Below are 15869 nucleotides of genomic sequence, written 5' to 3' on the forward strand. Positions count from 1 at the left end.
CAGAGATTCGTGTCATCTGCATACAACGATTCGTCCTTGTTGAAGAGATGAACTGGCATCAGTAATGTAGATGAGAAAGAGTAAAGGACTAAGAATAGATGCCTGCGGAACGCCATACTTCAGTATTTCCTGTTTTGATTGAACGTCTGATATTCTTACAAATTGAACTCGATTACTGAGAAACGATTTGAGCCACCTGGGGGGGATTCCTCGTATCCTGTAATGCTCTAATTTCTAAGGGGATAAAGTCTCCAAGCAATCCAGAAGAAGAGACGGGGATGGACCACCTGGGGGAGGTGGGAAAAAGGCGTAAGTATGCGCCTAATACAGATAAACCTACACCATGCAAAGGGCGCAACTGACATCTTGGGAAGAAGGTTTATCTCAACAGGCCTGGATATCGCCCTAATCCAGGAGCCTTGGATAAATAGAGGTTGCATCAGAGGACTGACAACTCAGGTAGGTAATCTCATTTATGATCGAACAATTGAAAACCCAAGAACTTGTATTCTAACTTCAAAACTAATAACAGTCTTTCCGATTACAGATCTAATAACAAGGGATCTGGTGGCGACTACAGTGAAGGTGGCTTCACTGCAAGGGGACAGAGAGGTTACTATAGCCTCAGCCTACTTCCCCAACCCGTCAACAAGCTGTCCACCAAAAGAACTAGAAAGACTATTGCAGAGCTGCAGAGAGAGGCTCGGCCCTCATTCTCAGCTGCGACTGCAATGCTCACCACACGTATTGGGGAAGTACGAACACAAACAAGAGAGGTGAGGAACTTCTACAGTTTATGTTCAGCAATGATCTAGTGTTAGAGAATAGAGGGTCAAGCCCAACCTTTATAACTAGAAAAAGGAAAGAAGTCCTGGACATAACCCTATCTACAGGACTCAAAAACATAAATATAGTAAGGTGGCACGTCTCCAAGGAGGCCTCACTATCGGACCACTGTCCAATTAGGTTCGACATAGAGGAGATAGGGGAAAGATACGTGACCCACAGGGTTCCTAAATCGACCAACTGGAGAGGTTACAGAGAGTCCCTGGCAGAAGAGTTGGAAGAAATAGGACCCTTTCAGAAAAATGAATTTGAATTAGAAAGGTCTGCACAAATAGTAGAGCAAGCTATAATAAAGGCCTACGAGAAAAACTGTCCTCCCAGGCAAAACCGGTTGAAGAGGGATGTGCCGTGGTGGACTGGGAGGTTGGAAACATTGAGAAACAAAACGAGGAAATTATTAAAATGGGCAAAAAGGACAGACGACTGGCTCCCTTATCTACAGGCCCAAAATGAATATAAGAAAGAACTTAGAACAAATAAAAGAAGAACCTGGAGGAATTTCTGTAAAAATATTAACAGTCTTCCCGAGGCATCCAGGCTTCAAAAAACTCTCCAAACGGAGCATACAAATCCTATGGGGACTCTAGTAAAGGACAATGGTGACCTAACAATGAACAGGAAGGAGACCTTAGAACTACTTCTGGAGACACACTTCCCGGGGGGTCAGCTAACTCGTAATGAGGATACTTATTCTCTATATGGGGGGGGATCCAGTCGGGAGGTGGCAAAAGCCAGACAGGTGTCTAACAGACTATTCACACACGAAAGAATTAAATGGGCGATAAGATCGTTCAAGCCATTTAAATCTCCTGGGGCGGATGGAGTTTTTCCAGCCCTTCTTCAAGAGGGGCTGGACATTCTATTAAATACCCTTAGCATTCTATTTAGAAGCAGTTTCGCCCTAGGATATATACCAAAGAACTGGAGGATAGCACTAGTGGTGTTCTTGCGGAAAAATGACAGGGATCCAACAAAAGCCAGTTCGTACAGACCCATAAGCCTAACCTCCTTCATGGTGAAAACTATGGAAAAAATAATAAATAGACACATAAGGGACGTAATATTACTGGTACACCCACTTAGTCCCACACAACACGCATACATAGAAGGAAAATCAACCACCACTGCTCTCCACAGTTTAGTGAGAGAGGTGGAGAATACCTTCGAAAAAAAGGAAGCCCTAGTCAGCGTCTTCATGGACATTGAAGGAGCTTTCGACCGAGTAGCATATCAATCCATGAAGACTGCGATGGAACGTTTTGGAGTTTCCCCAGACGTAGTCAAATGGATAGTAGCCCTCCTAAAAAGTAGACAGGTGAAAGCCAAGTACGGGGACGAATCGGCTGCGATCACGGCCCAAAGAGGCTGCCCCCAGGGGGGAGTCTTGTCTCCTCTCCTGTGGGCGATGGTAGTGGATGATCTCCTAAGAAAAGCAGAGAAGAGGGGGATAAGGCTACTATGTTATGCGGATGACCTAGTGCTTATGATTAAAGGGAAAAACATTGGCAGGCTGGAACGCCCAATACAAACAGAACTGAACTTCATAAGCAACTGGTATCATGGGGAAGGTCTGCGGATCAACCCATCAAAAACTAATATGATTACCTTTACCAGGAAAAGGAAATTCCAGCTAGCTAAACCGGTCCTGGAGGGAATCAGCATTAACCAAACAAAAGAAGTGAAATATCTGGGTTTAATCCTGGATGAGAAGCTCACTTGGAACTCCCATATTAGAAACAAGACATCCAAAGCAATAATGGCCCTTGGGGCCTGTAAGAGACTCTTTGGATTTAAATGGGGACTTAAACCCAAAATGATATATTGGATTTACGAAACCATAATAAAACCAATGGTCACATATGCTGCTTTAGTGTGGTGGCCGAAGGTCGAACAAACAACAGCTGCAAAAAGGCTACAGAGTCTTCAGAGGTTAGCTTGCTTAAGCATCACGGGAGCAATGAGCTCCTGCCCAACACTAGCAATGGAAGCGGTTCTGGGTTATACTCCTCTTGGCCAGGAAGTGATGAGAACAGCTGCGATGAGCGCAATGAAGCTTCTAGGAACAAAGGTAATAAATGCTACCTCCCTAGAAGGCCACATGAAGATATTGGAAAATTTTCCTGAGGCTGAAATGCTAACTAAAGTATCTGATACTATGGTTAAGAAATACTCCTTTGAAAAACCATACACGGTCTCTATCGGAAGTAGGGAGGAATGGATTAAAAGGGAGGCCTACCCTAAAAAAGGAGTCCTGAAGTTTTACACCGATGGTTCACTCCTAGACTCAAGGGCAGGATATGGAATACATGGACCTGGAGTTGACATGGCTGTGCCCCTAGGAAGACATGCCTCAGTTTTTCAGGCGGAGGTCATGGCAATAGATTCATGTTCTAGAAGACTCACACAGTTGGGGACAAAAGGATTATCATACCTTATACTCTCTGATAGTCAGGCTGCACTGAAGGCACTGGATACCTGTTCGATTAATTCGAAAGCGGTCTGGGAATGCAGGAAGGCCCTAGCAGAGCTAGCAACAAATAACAGAGTAACACTCGGATGGGTGCCGGGTCATGAAGGAATTCATGGAAACGAAAAAGCGGACATCCTCGCCAAAAAGGGAGCAGAATCCATATTGGTGGGGCCTGAGCCAGGTTGTGGAATATCCTTCTCCAGCATTAAAGCTCTGGTTAAAGATTGGGAAAAGAGGACAAGATACAAGAATTGGAGCAGAGCCTCGGGTTTAAGAATATCCAAAATGTTTATCTCTCCTTATGCAAAAGGGTGGACAGCTCTCCTAGACCAGAATAAGGAGGATATAAGACTGATATTAGGAATGTTGACAGGACATGGCCCTCTGAGGAAGCACCTTGTGAAGGTAGGCCTTAGTAGGAGCAGCGAATGTAGACTCTGTGGAGAGGAGGAGGAGTCAGCAGAGCACATTTGGTTGGATTGTCCTGCCATCGTAGAGACTAGGAAAAGATATTTGGGAGCATATCTCCTCAGCCCCAAGGACATCAGAGAACAGGAGCCCTTAAATCTGATTGGTTTTTGCAAAAGCCTCGGTTTTTGAGGGCACAAATAAAAGTAAGGGAGGCGCAAAGGTCCTTTTAGGACTAAGTGCGGGGACAAAGTGTTCTCTTCCCTCAGAAGGAAAAAAAAAAAAAAAAAAAAAAAAAAAAAAGCTCTAATTTGGAAATGAGGATACGGTGGTCAACACAGTCAAAAGCCTTAGAAAGGTCCAAAAATACACTTAAAATTATCTCTGTGACCTTCAATTCCCTCTACTATCCAATCCACGAGACACACAACTGAGTCTACGGTCGATTTTCCACTTCGGAAGCCGAATTGGTTTACTGAGAGTAAATTATGGCCTTCCAAAAAATATACATATCGTTTAAGGAAGTGTAAGGAAGACTTTTTCAAATATTTTGCTGAAGGCTGGCAGCATTGAGATGGGGCGGTAATTTTGGGTTGAGGAGGGGTTGCCCTTCTTGAAAATTGGTGTGATCTATGCAATTTTGAGAGAGGAAGGGAATGATCCAGAGAAAAAAGAGGGATTAATTAGATGCTCTAGTGGTCTAAGCAAATGCCTTGAGAATTGCTTGAGGAGCCATGTTAAAACGTGATTAAGAGCCGTTTGATCGTTTTTCAGGGAGCTCTCTTATCACTCTAGCAATCTCCCTCTCTGAGACCGGAGCCAAAGCTATGAAAGCTATGGAGCTTGGTACTAATGAAGGGGGTGGCTGACTCTGAGTGGCTGGGTGGAGCCCTTGGTCAGTTCCTATCGAGGAAAAAAATGTTTTGAATTCATCTGCGACCCTCGAAGGGTCATTGGTAAGTTTTTTGTTGACGTTGAGTTTTATTTCTTCGTTAGTTTGTGTCTTCTTAATGTTGATTATGGCCCAAGCGGTTTTTGAAATATTTTTGGACATGAGCAGAGCTTTGTTTACATCATAAGCTTTTGCGACTTTGATTACTTTTCTATAGATTCGTTTTTAGTTTTGGAAGAAATCTTTAAATTCTTGATTTGATGAATGGTTTTTAATTTCCTAATTATAGAAATTAGGATGCCTTTTGTTATCCATGTACACTTCTTTATCCTCGGGTCTCGTGAAATTTGTTTTAAGGGGCAGCTCCCGTACAGATGGTAGTTGAAAGTTGTTTCGAAATTCTGAAATTGAGGTTAAAGGGATCTAGAAAATTTAGAAGGCTCAAACTTTCACTTGAAAGAAGAGAGTTTAGGAGTAGGACATTTATGGGACTTGTATCCCTGATTGTTTTATTGTTTATTGGATCCCTACTGGTTCATGACCATTGATAATGGCTTGTTGGCCATAATGGTCAGATATCGCGGTGTTGAGTAATATTGAAATGGTGGAGCGATGTTATTACACCCATGTGCACACTTGCCATAGCTGCTCGCCAGGCCCCTACGGCCGGCTACCTGTCTTAATTATGAGCATGTGTGTAAAGTTGGCATAACAAACATGAGACTAATATCTGCACATGCGATTCAACACAACCAAAATCATTTCAAAAATCAACTTCAAAACAATTTATCATTTAGAAACAAACCCTGGACCTCATTTTGCTCATTTCAGGAATCAGAATTTTTATTTCTTTCAAATCACACATCAAAATATGAACAAAGAGCGACATGAGACAAATACTAACCTGATTTATATCTATAAATTTAAGAATATTGAAATCGATATCAGCTCCTTTTAAATTTAAGCTACCTAAATTTCTGAAATCTAAGATAAAACTTAATTACTTCATTAAACAGTTTTTTTACTTATAATATAATATACACAAACTTTAAAAATCCTAATAATATTACTAATTTGAAAGTGGCTTTGTTTGTTTGTTTGTTTTGTTTTTACACAAACTATTCAACCGATTCTACTGAATCTTAACATGGATATTCTTAGCGTCCCTAGTATGAATTATTATTTTGAAAATCCTTCCGGTCTCTGAAGTATTGGAAAAATCCCATCTTGATCTCTAGAGTTTTGAAATATTAATTGAAAGAGCCTGCTAAATGTAATCAACTGTTCTATATCAACATTAACTAACAAAACTATCATATGTTTATTTAACTTAATTCAAATTTTTAAAATGTATGTCAATTTATAGTCTCCAAGCCATAGAATAATGTTAAAAGGAAGAATTATTATTAATCAACCTTTTCTTCAGATGAAAACATTGGAAATTTTAGTATTCATTATTTTATAAATAGTGAAATGATCAGAGACAAAGTTACTGTTCATTTTGGCCGGGTACATACCGAAAGCAACCGGTGATAGCAACGCAATGTCAACGCAACTCAGTCAACTGGAGTTTCTTCAAGGTTTACACCACGTGTACATAAACAAGAAACCCAAGTTGACAAGTTTTCCAGTCACTTGTTCCGATGTCTTTGTCCGAGGAGGAGGCAGTACTTCTCTATGTGCTTAAAAAACAGAAAAAAAAGTTGCATAGACGTTTTAGTGTTCATCCATACAATTCTAGCAATTTACACAGCAGTCAGTGGCATTCCTTGCAAAAATTGGGAAAATATCCCGAAAAGTTTTTCAACTACTACAGGATGAGCAAGGCTAGCTTTGATTTTTTGCTGGATTTAGTTACCCCTCTACTGTTGAAACAAGATACTAACTACAGAACCGCAATTGGTGTGGGCGAAAGATTAACAATCACATTAAGGTAAGTTTGATTAAATGAATTTATTTATTGTTATTTGAAAGTTATAAAATATTTCACTAAAAGACTATGATGTCACTTAATGTATGCCGAATGCATTGGTCAAGGTGTTGAAAACGTACTCTTCGTTCTCCTGGCCAGGATTTCCCGGAGAAATGATATTAGTCAGCACACTGGGTGATCGTGAGGACTGTAGTGATGAGCTTGAATACATATCGTGCGTTTGCTTACCAGGACTATCATCTAGAACTTCATCGATCAAACTAAAAATTCTTCTTTTAAAAGTTCGCTTCTGCCGTGAATTCATTTCCTTCATATCTTTTTTAAGACTCAACAGAAAAAGTTCGTCTGACTTATCTTCATTGTCAGCAACTGGAACCAATTTATCTTCAGCAGGCTTCATTGATTTTGCTTTAAAATAATTGGTCATAGCTTCATCCAACGATGATGTAGTCGGCTTCCTTTTGCCCAACTGTTTCTTCCGGAACTGTGATATGCTGTTATTAGCGGGTTCAGGTACGTTCGGCACTGCTTCTTGGGGTAATTCAGTCGCGTCATCATCCACATCATCAGCAATTTCGTTAATGCTATAATCAGCTGGTTCTTCTTCTTGAAGAGTTTGTTGTTGATGGTCATCAGTTTCAGGAGGTGGTGGTAGGTTGCTTCCAATGTTTTTAGGGTTACCTTTTAAAATAGGCACAAGATATTGCAGCACATCAGCCAAGTAGTATTCCTTTTTTGAAGAACCTCCGGCTCCCGACACTGGTTTTGTGAAAATATGTCTTCTAAATACAGTCCTTATATTTTTCCATTTTTCCTTGCATTGCTTCACTGAAAAAAGAAAAACAGCCTGTAACTTTATGTAATGTAAACGAAAAAAAATTTTTGGTAATTGTAACGGCCCTGCAAATGTTTGTAAATGTTTCAGGTTTTTGGGTGAGGGATGCAGCTACCATCAACTAGCTTACGACTTCTTTAGAGGTGTATCTACAATAGCAGCTATCGTTCCTGAAACATGTGAAGCTATCTGGTCTGTATTACAACCTCTTTTCATGCCAGTACCCGACAGAAATCAATGGGAAACTATAGCTGAAAGATATGAAGAATTATGGAACCTGCCTAACTGCCTAGGGTCAATAGACGGCAAGCACATTCGTATTAGATCCTTTGATCATTCTGGTTCAAATTACTACAATTATAAGCATTTTTTTTCAACTGTGTTGATGGCTTGCGCAGACGCTGATGGGACATTTATAAGTATTGATGTAGGATACCCCGGAAGAAATAATGATGCAGGAGTTTTCCACTCGTCGACATTGGGTAAATGGGTAAAACAAAATAGCCTAGACTTCCCTCTTCCAAGAGCACTTCCAAATAATGTCAGTAATGAACCTGTACCATTCTTTTTCTGTGGTGATGAAGCATTTCCACTCGAAAATCTCATGCGACCTTATCCGCGACGTGTTTTAAACGATACAAAAAGAGTGTTCAATTACAGACTCTCACGAGGACGTAAAAGTGTAGAGTGTGCGTTTGGTATGATGAGCATGAAGTTTAGAGTGTTGGAAAAACCAATACAGTGCAAACCTGGTAACTTAAAAAAAATTGTTCAAGCTGTATGTGTGCTGCACAACTTTATCAAAGCAAGAGACGGAACAGCAAGCTTTCCTGAACAATTTGAGTACACTAGGCCACGCCTCACATGTATCGATGACTTCCGCCGCTCAAGAAAGCGGAACTACTTAATAAGGGACAAAATCGCACGTTATTTCGTTGAATGTAACCCAATACCGTCCCAGTGGGACTAAGCCATCAAAGCTCCAGTGAACATGTAAATAACAGTTTTAGGCAAAATAATGTATTTTATATGCTTATCAAGAATTACAAAAACTGTATTAAAATATTCATAGAAATTAACAAATTGCTTACATTTTTTTCTTACCTGTGAGTTTAAACTCATCTGCCACAGCTTGCCAAGCTTTGTCTGTCACCACTCTGTTACTGTATGATTTGTTGTTATGGTCATACAAACAAACAAACTGTTCAATAAACTGTGCAAATTTAATATTTTCTTGTTGTTCAGCAGCCATAGTTAAGTACGGTCTGCACTCCACAAGAGCAACTGCGCAACTGGCGACTCGAGTTTACAGCATGTCGTGACTTGAGTTGCCTGCGTTGCTCAGTCAGGTGACCGTTGAATCACCGTCACGTCACAGTCACTTTGGTATACACAGTCCCATTAAACTGCGTGTGTCATTCATTGGGAACTCAAGTTGCCGTTGCGTTGACATTGCGTTGCTATCACCGGTTGCTTTCGGTATGTACCCGGCCTTTTGGATAGCAGATGTTAAGACCATTATAAAACCAATCTTTTTTTGCTGAAGTAGGTTTCTTAGAACTGCATATGTATGTACAAATACAATTTGTTGAGGCAAACTCAACTTATGGTACTGGAGATACAGGAAATAGATCACTAGGGCTGGAAGTGATGCTCTTTGACCAAAGTAGGCGTCAGTTTGAATATATTTTCTTCATCTTGGGGGTAACAAGGCCGACTCAATTATGTCACTGAAAATACCTGAGCCTGAAAGTGAATGTTAACAGCCGAAAGTTGACAGTTTTTGACCAAAGTAGTTTTCCAAGACCTTTATATGTATGTATGTATATATATATATATATATTTATTTATATGTATATATTTTCTTGATCGGGACATCAGGCCAGAAAACCCAACAGTCGGATCCGAATTGTCATTTATTCAAACTAGCAATGCATGATCTTACATGTGCAAGTCCTGAAATTATAACCAATAAACATTATATTAACTTTATAGTCTCTTAAACAGACTGAATTATAGTCATTAGATATGTACCTTATTCTGTTTGCAAAAATCATAGAGCGTCATCATATTACATCATGAATGCTTGCTTTAACTAAGAAGACTATGCCCTTGAAAATTGCATGCGAAGCTGCGGATAATTGCTACTATTCTATTTAAAAACTTATGGAAATTTGTTTGCTTATGGGTTTTGGATACTCGAAATATAAAACATGTTCACCAACTTTTCTCTGTTGTATTGAATTTAATCTCACTGCAAAAGTATGCATACACTGCAAGTAAACAATATATATATATATATATATATTTGGGTTAAAAAGCAAAGTCAAATTTGGCAATGGAAATATAATTAATTTGAACCAGAAGTGCTCCTACAACACAAAACATAAAATAATAGCCACTTGTTATAATCTCTTTTGCTGGAAAGAGGAGGAAGGGTAAACTTAAGATGAAAGTAGCCACCCCACTATAACAGAACTCACACCCTTCACTTAGAAACATTGGCATTGTATTGAGGGTGAGAGGTATTACAGGCCATTGAGCATATGAACCAAAAGAAAGCAATGGATGCTCCTTCTACGAAATTTGTCTTTTAGTTTGCTAAATGTATAAAATTAACGAATTTAACGTTTAAAATGTTAAGTCATTGTAGTAATATTTATTTGCATTAAATTATGTTTTTTTTTATGTATTAATAGTTTAAAACATTTTGACTAATTCTATAAGATTTTCATAAATTAATGTAGTTATAAAATATATATATATATATATATATATATATATATATATATATATATACGTCAACAAATTGAGTACTGCCTGCAAATTACTAATATTTGAAAATATATGTACATCTTTTTATTTGGATTAAGTGATTAGTTTCTTTCCCAAAAAATAAACATAGTTTATAGTTATAATTATATAATTGTATAATAATATAATTATATAATACTATAATTATATAATAATATAATTGTGTACATGTTTATCCAAATCCATAATAGTTCAAATTAATGTACTTAATCCATACATTAATTGCAATACGGCAACAGTGCAATAATTGTGGTATTGCACAATTCGGCTTACACTTTACAGGTGCAGACTGGGGATTGCCGCTCAAAGACTGGGTGAGCTATTCTATTCACAAGAATTTTGCACGAGCGCCTCAGAAATTGTTCCAGAGGCCTGAAATGGGCAACGGCTCGTAGCGAAAGAGCAGGTAGACAGAGCCGAGCAGTCCCAACTAACACCGACAAACCCCGAACATCTGCTAGCCTTTTTTACAGGGTCGTGAATTTTTTGGGTAGGCGAGGGTTAGGGGAGGGAGGGGCTAATGGGTGAGGTGATGATTGCGACTCAGGTGGTGGGTATCCAAAACACATAAAAATGGGTACAATAGCTGTTCATAACCGTCCCATAGTGATGATATATTTATAAGGATCCAAATCCTACTTATAGCCCATGAAAAAAGTAGTAGATAGTGATATAGGGGCCTAGAGACAAAACCAAAGTACCATAAACACTTTATGTTGCAATAACTACAGGTGTTAATGGCATAGCACTCCATCAGAAACATCAACAGTTGTTCTAACACATTCAAAATGACTAATATTGAATGATTCCATTTTTTCATATCTTAAGAATGAACAATTAAAATCATTCTTAACTAGACTCGGCATTACCTCTTTCACCATTGTAATCAGCTTCATCACAATAGCATGGAAATTCAGAAACAATGAGCTTCAACAGTTTCTGAGCAGAATGCTGATTCTCTTTCACGCAGTTAGCAAAATTGCCTGAAAAAAATCATCAACTGTAAAAATATTTTAGTTAAAACCTTACAGCTTGTATCCTCTATATATTTGATAACATAATAATAAAGTGATAACAGTAATAACAAGTTTTTTCATATGACAATTCCTAATGTACAATTTGTATAAAATGAAAATGAACATCTCAAATCTCACATAAACAGAAATAATTAGGTTGCTGTTCTTGATTCTCAGAACCAATGACAGAGTCAGTTTGAAAGCATAACAGGATTTTGGCATTTGCCATTATTAAATGTTAAAATGTGTAACACAATGTTTCAAGGATTGGTATTCGACTTTTGCCTGTACTGGTGTGATGTGTGATTGTGATACTCGTACTCATGACTCGTGCTCGGGACTTGCATTCTGTGCATTGACAATGCATGACTGGACTCCAAGCAGCTTTGCGGTATGTTTGAACCCGTTTTTCCCTTTCTTTTGTTTATTTTTGTATGTATTAATACCTCCCCCACCTGACGAAGAGGATAGATTCCAATCCTCCAAACGTTGTGTTATACCTTTTGTAACATATAATGATTTCAAATGTCAGAAATCCTGGTATCCTATCAAAAACCTTCCATTGTCAATAATAAAACTTTAAACAAAGAAGAGTCAGTTACTTGAACCGTCAATTCAAATTAATAGGGAAAAAAAATGAAATATTAACAAAGTCATTTTATTTTGCCAACATTACGTTTTATTGTCCGATAAGTTATAAAACTACATTAAATTCAAAGTCAAATAACTGTTATTGCCATGAAACATAAATATATACATTGGCTTGTTTCAAAATAACCATTCAAACATAATATATAATCTATTAATAACTAAATAACATGGTACATGACATAGTTCTGTACAGAATAAAAACATTTTTATAGTAAAAATACCTTTAGTTTCCTTTTCTTTAGAAACTATATAGATCTAACTCTATTCTTAAAAAGTCAGGTAGGGCATTGAATAATACTAAGGCATTATAATAAGTAGGATATTTAAAAATGACGTGGTGAGGAAAGGGATGTTTAATTTATATTTATTTCTGTTTTTAGATTATGGGATAAGAGACTAAGAAATGCTACGGTTCTGTTAAAAAAATTAATCCATAAAATATGTAAATGCAAGGGAAAGTTAGGATTTTAAACTTCTTAAAAATAGGTTTGCAAGACTAATGAATTCCAGAAATAATCCACAATGCCTTCTATTGTAAGACAAAAATACACTTAGAATTAGTTCTTTCTGATCCCAGATTGCAAAAGCGTGTCAAGTATTGAAAATCAAAGCATAGTATGCTGTAAGAAAAACAGAGGTGTTTGTGAAGTGTGTAAGTCTACAAAGTACAAAAATTCCAGAACAAATCTTCTGTGCTACATTGCTTATATGTGAGGAAAAATCAAATTCCTTTCAATAGACAGACCCAAGAACTTAAGATTGTGTTCAGAATCAACTACCACATCATCAACCCAAACACTGAGACTACCATAGCGCTTTCCTGCGATTGTGAAATCTATTAGTTTGGTCTCACCAGTGTTTGTAGTCAAACCATTTTCTATAAATCACTCAATAATCATATTAGATTCCACACACGTTTAAACCTCCAAGGCCTCACGACATTGAATATCTAAAATAATTTACTTGTTTTTCTGCAAACAAACACAAATGGGCATCTGCAAAACAACCCCTGATATTGATATATAAAATGAACAAAAGAGATCCGACAATGGAACCCTGGGGGACTCCCGCCTTCACTGTTTGTACATCAGAACAACAACACCTTAAGGTGAAACCATGAATGAAAGACAAGTCAAAAGGCAATTCAAAAGGCAAAGAAAATTCTTCCACCATTTCCAAATCCAGGCAAATTTTTTTAATATTTCTAAAACAAATGTTATAATATTAACAACACAGAAAACTCGCCTTGGTATTTCTCCAGCAATCTTTTACCCACTTGTCTCAGGCAGTCCAGTCGTTCTGGAAGCAACAGCAGTTGGACCCCATTGTCCCCCCTCAGGACATATTCAAGGTCAGCCAACTGCCACTGAGAGTACACGCGAGGATCTGTCACGTTCACACCTTCCTGATACAGGGAGTAGATTAGCTTCATCAAGAGAGATACAAGCAAACATAACTGTATCCACTTTAATGACAGAACATTAAGCCCTGGCAACTTTCGAACATATTTTATTCTAGACATTATTTTACATGACTTTATTGTCATGTTTTAATTTGACGAGGCAAGTATTCTAATGGTCTGTCATCAGTTGATGACCTAATGTTTCAGAAAAACAATTCATTTTAAAATATGTATGAAAAATGCCATGATCTTTTTCCATCGCCCGTACAGTAAATTAATGGTTTTCGTTGATCACTGTACCAACACGTTCAATATTTGTAGGATTTCTGGCTGTTACTTAACTACCAAATCATGTTTCACTCTCTGTTGAATCTTTAAATAACCTAACCACTCCATTTTTCTAAGTATCACCCATACATTTGTCAACAAAAACTTTGAAAATGGTAAAAGAACAGAGATAAAAGTACAAGCTAAGAAAAATGTTGAATCAGTTTCAAATATAAAAGTGTATTTCAAAAATTGAATGAATAGGTTTGAATTAAGCAAATATTTCACCTCCATAGCTCTGTTGACTGCTGCGCAGAGAGCAAAGTAGCCAGTGTAAGAATTGCCCATCCAGTTCACCTCCCAATGGGCCCCATCAGCACTCCAGAAACAGAAGTTGATGGTATCCACAAAAAAAATCCAGTTGAAAGCTGCATCGTTTGCGACTGGGTGACACGGGTGCTCAGAGAACCCAGCTGGAGAGATGTTACCTTTCTGAAGCTCATCGAAAAGCTAATAAAAAAAAACAAAATTTATATTTCTCAATAATGACACATTTAATTTACAAGCACATTTCAAAATTCTCAAGAACAATTCAACCCTTTCTTATTCTTAATGCCTGATACTATCAAATCAGTTCTAATAATCTATATTCCTACAAAACATAAAAGTAAATGTATAATTAATTATGATGACAACTTTATACTATTTTAACACATTCACTGTAGCATAAGTCACTCATAGTACACTTTTAGTTCAGAACCCTACTGGACTTCACCAAAGCTACACCATTCTGCAAAACATATATTTTTAATAGTTTTTTACTGATTTAAATGGGAATTGAAGTAGTGAGAAATGTGTTTTATAATTATTACACTAGAGACACGGATGGCTCATGTCACACACAAACTATTTTGTTTATACATTTATTTCTTGTGTATGTCATGCGTCACCCATGACTCTTATGTGCACAGTTATTTTCCTTGTTTGTGCCGATTTCAGCTCCTGTTACTGTCTGCTACATTATTGCATCAACCTCCCAGACACAAGGTAGATCTATGTATTTTGTCATGTTTTGGAGCTTTATCCAATAATTTAATATTGATCTAATTGAATATAAAAAGTGACTAATGACATTTAAAAACTAAACCCATATAGGCCTACAGCGGCCCTCCTTAATAGAAAACAATGTGGTAGATCCTCCAATTTCCCCTACAGTACTGTAATGCTGACCTGCACTACACTAAAGTCCATCATCTTTTTGAGTCACTGGTGACTCACATCATAATAACAACAATTGTGGATGTGTTAATCTAAAATATACATACACCTAAACAACAGAATGATTTATTATTACTTCTATGTATAGGACTAATCACAAAATTTAAAAACCTTCATTGCAAGTCTATACTGAGTGACACTGACTATTCTCAATATGCTTCTATGCAGTAAAGTGTCTGCTGAAGTCAACTTGTTGAGTCATAGTTATACTATTATCATGTTGTTGGAAAAGTCACTTGATCATCATCACAATAAAACTGCTTATGCCATTTTTGTGTGTGTGTCATGTTATCCAGTACTAACACATCATTAAATCCATTACCTAGACATCACATCTGTAATTAATGGATTTTCTACAACCATTGTGTTATGTAAAGTTCTCATAGCTATCCAAATTTTTAATTAAAGACATATTATCAGAGAGACTCATTGAGACAAGTATCCATAAATAAGGGTGTAGTTATAAACCTTAATATGGTAGGCTAAGTTCTACAGGTTAAAAAAAAATGTAATTACTTAATAATGATTGGTTATGGGGTTTGTAATGATGAGTCCGACTTACAGTGTACTATTCACTAACTCAATGGACGAGATTGTGGCGGACCTCATCCATGCACAAGGAAGCGTGAATTATTATAGTTAGTTTATAAAGAAAAGTTAGACATAAGTTATAAACAAAAACAGGGGCATTTTTTGGTTAGGTTTTTATTTTAATTGTAAATACATCGTCAGAAGTAATACATATGGTCTAAGATGACATATTGCTAAGCATACAGAGGCATTATATTTGTTTGGTTTTTCAGTTATACATAGAACATATACAGAAAACCAGAATACAATTCTAATTTTACCCTGAGTTTGTCATTAGAATGCCTGAACTGGTCAGAGGAAAATAGATCAAAATAATTCCATGCATTGCTAAACAATTGTAAAAAATACAACCATTGGAAATGTTACAGAAATTATTAAGCATTCTCTGCAAATTTACTTTGTTTAATTATTGAATTAAAACATAACATTTAATTTTGTTATTAGTAATATCATTAATACAGTTTTA

The 15869-nt window shown here is 37.2% G+C and overlaps 3 protein-coding genes across 4 annotated transcripts in view; 1 reads left to right on the plus strand and 2 right to left on the minus strand.

Moving 5' to 3' along the window:
• Positions 1 to 15869, minus strand: part of LOC124355285 (queuosine salvage protein) — a 31010-nt gene that overhangs the window by 11624 nt on the left and 3517 nt on the right. For both annotated transcript variants that reach the window (XM_046806347.1, XM_046806346.1), the window contains 3 exons: positions 13823 to 14044; positions 13111 to 13270; positions 11068 to 11181 (listed from right to left, as the gene is read on the minus strand). In XM_046806347.1, the coding sequence (XP_046662303.1) occupies positions 11068 to 11181; positions 13111 to 13270; positions 13823 to 13882 (334 nt within the window). In that variant the 5' untranslated portion in view covers positions 13883 to 14044. The remainder of the gene's footprint in view (positions 1 to 11067; positions 11182 to 13110; positions 13271 to 13822; positions 14045 to 15869) is intronic.
• Positions 5965 to 8463, plus strand: LOC124355284 (protein ANTAGONIST OF LIKE HETEROCHROMATIN PROTEIN 1-like). Its single transcript, XM_046806345.1, has 2 exons — positions 5965 to 6549; positions 7475 to 8463. Exons 1-2 carry the CDS (start codon positions 6260 to 6262, stop codon positions 8352 to 8354), a joined length of 1170 nt encoding a protein of 389 aa, XP_046662301.1. The 5' UTR covers positions 5965 to 6259; the 3' UTR covers positions 8355 to 8463.
• Positions 6551 to 9646, minus strand: LOC124355286. Its single transcript, XM_046806348.1, has 2 exons — positions 8489 to 9646; positions 6551 to 7377 (listed from the first exon to the last, which is right to left on the minus strand). Exons 1-2 carry the CDS (start codon positions 8634 to 8636, stop codon positions 6626 to 6628), a joined length of 900 nt encoding a protein of 299 aa, XP_046662304.1. The 5' UTR covers positions 8637 to 9646; the 3' UTR covers positions 6551 to 6625.

This window comes from Homalodisca vitripennis, chromosome 2 (genome assembly GCF_021130785.1).
Source record: "Homalodisca vitripennis isolate AUS2020 chromosome 2, UT_GWSS_2.1, whole genome shotgun sequence".
NCBI lineage: Eukaryota > Metazoa > Arthropoda > Insecta > Hemiptera > Cicadellidae > Homalodisca > Homalodisca vitripennis.

Bases quoted from the DNA above. Each gene is read 5' to 3' on its own strand.
- LOC124355284 (XM_046806345.1), top strand. From the start codon at position 6,260: ATGTCTTTGTCCGAGGAGGAGGCAGTACTTCTCTATGTGCTTAAAAAA. The intron at 6,550-7,474 runs GTAAGTTTGATT...TAAATGTTTCAG, and splicing joins AGATTAACAATCACATTAAG to GTTTTTGGGTGAGGGATGCA.
- LOC124355286 (XM_046806348.1), bottom strand. From the start codon at position 8,636: ATGGCTGCTGAACAACAAGAAAATATTAAATTTGCACAGTTTATTGAA. The intron at 7,378-8,488 runs GTAAGAAAAAAA...TTCTTTTTTCAG, and splicing joins AGATGAGTTTAAACTCACAG to TGAAGCAATGCAAGGAAAAA.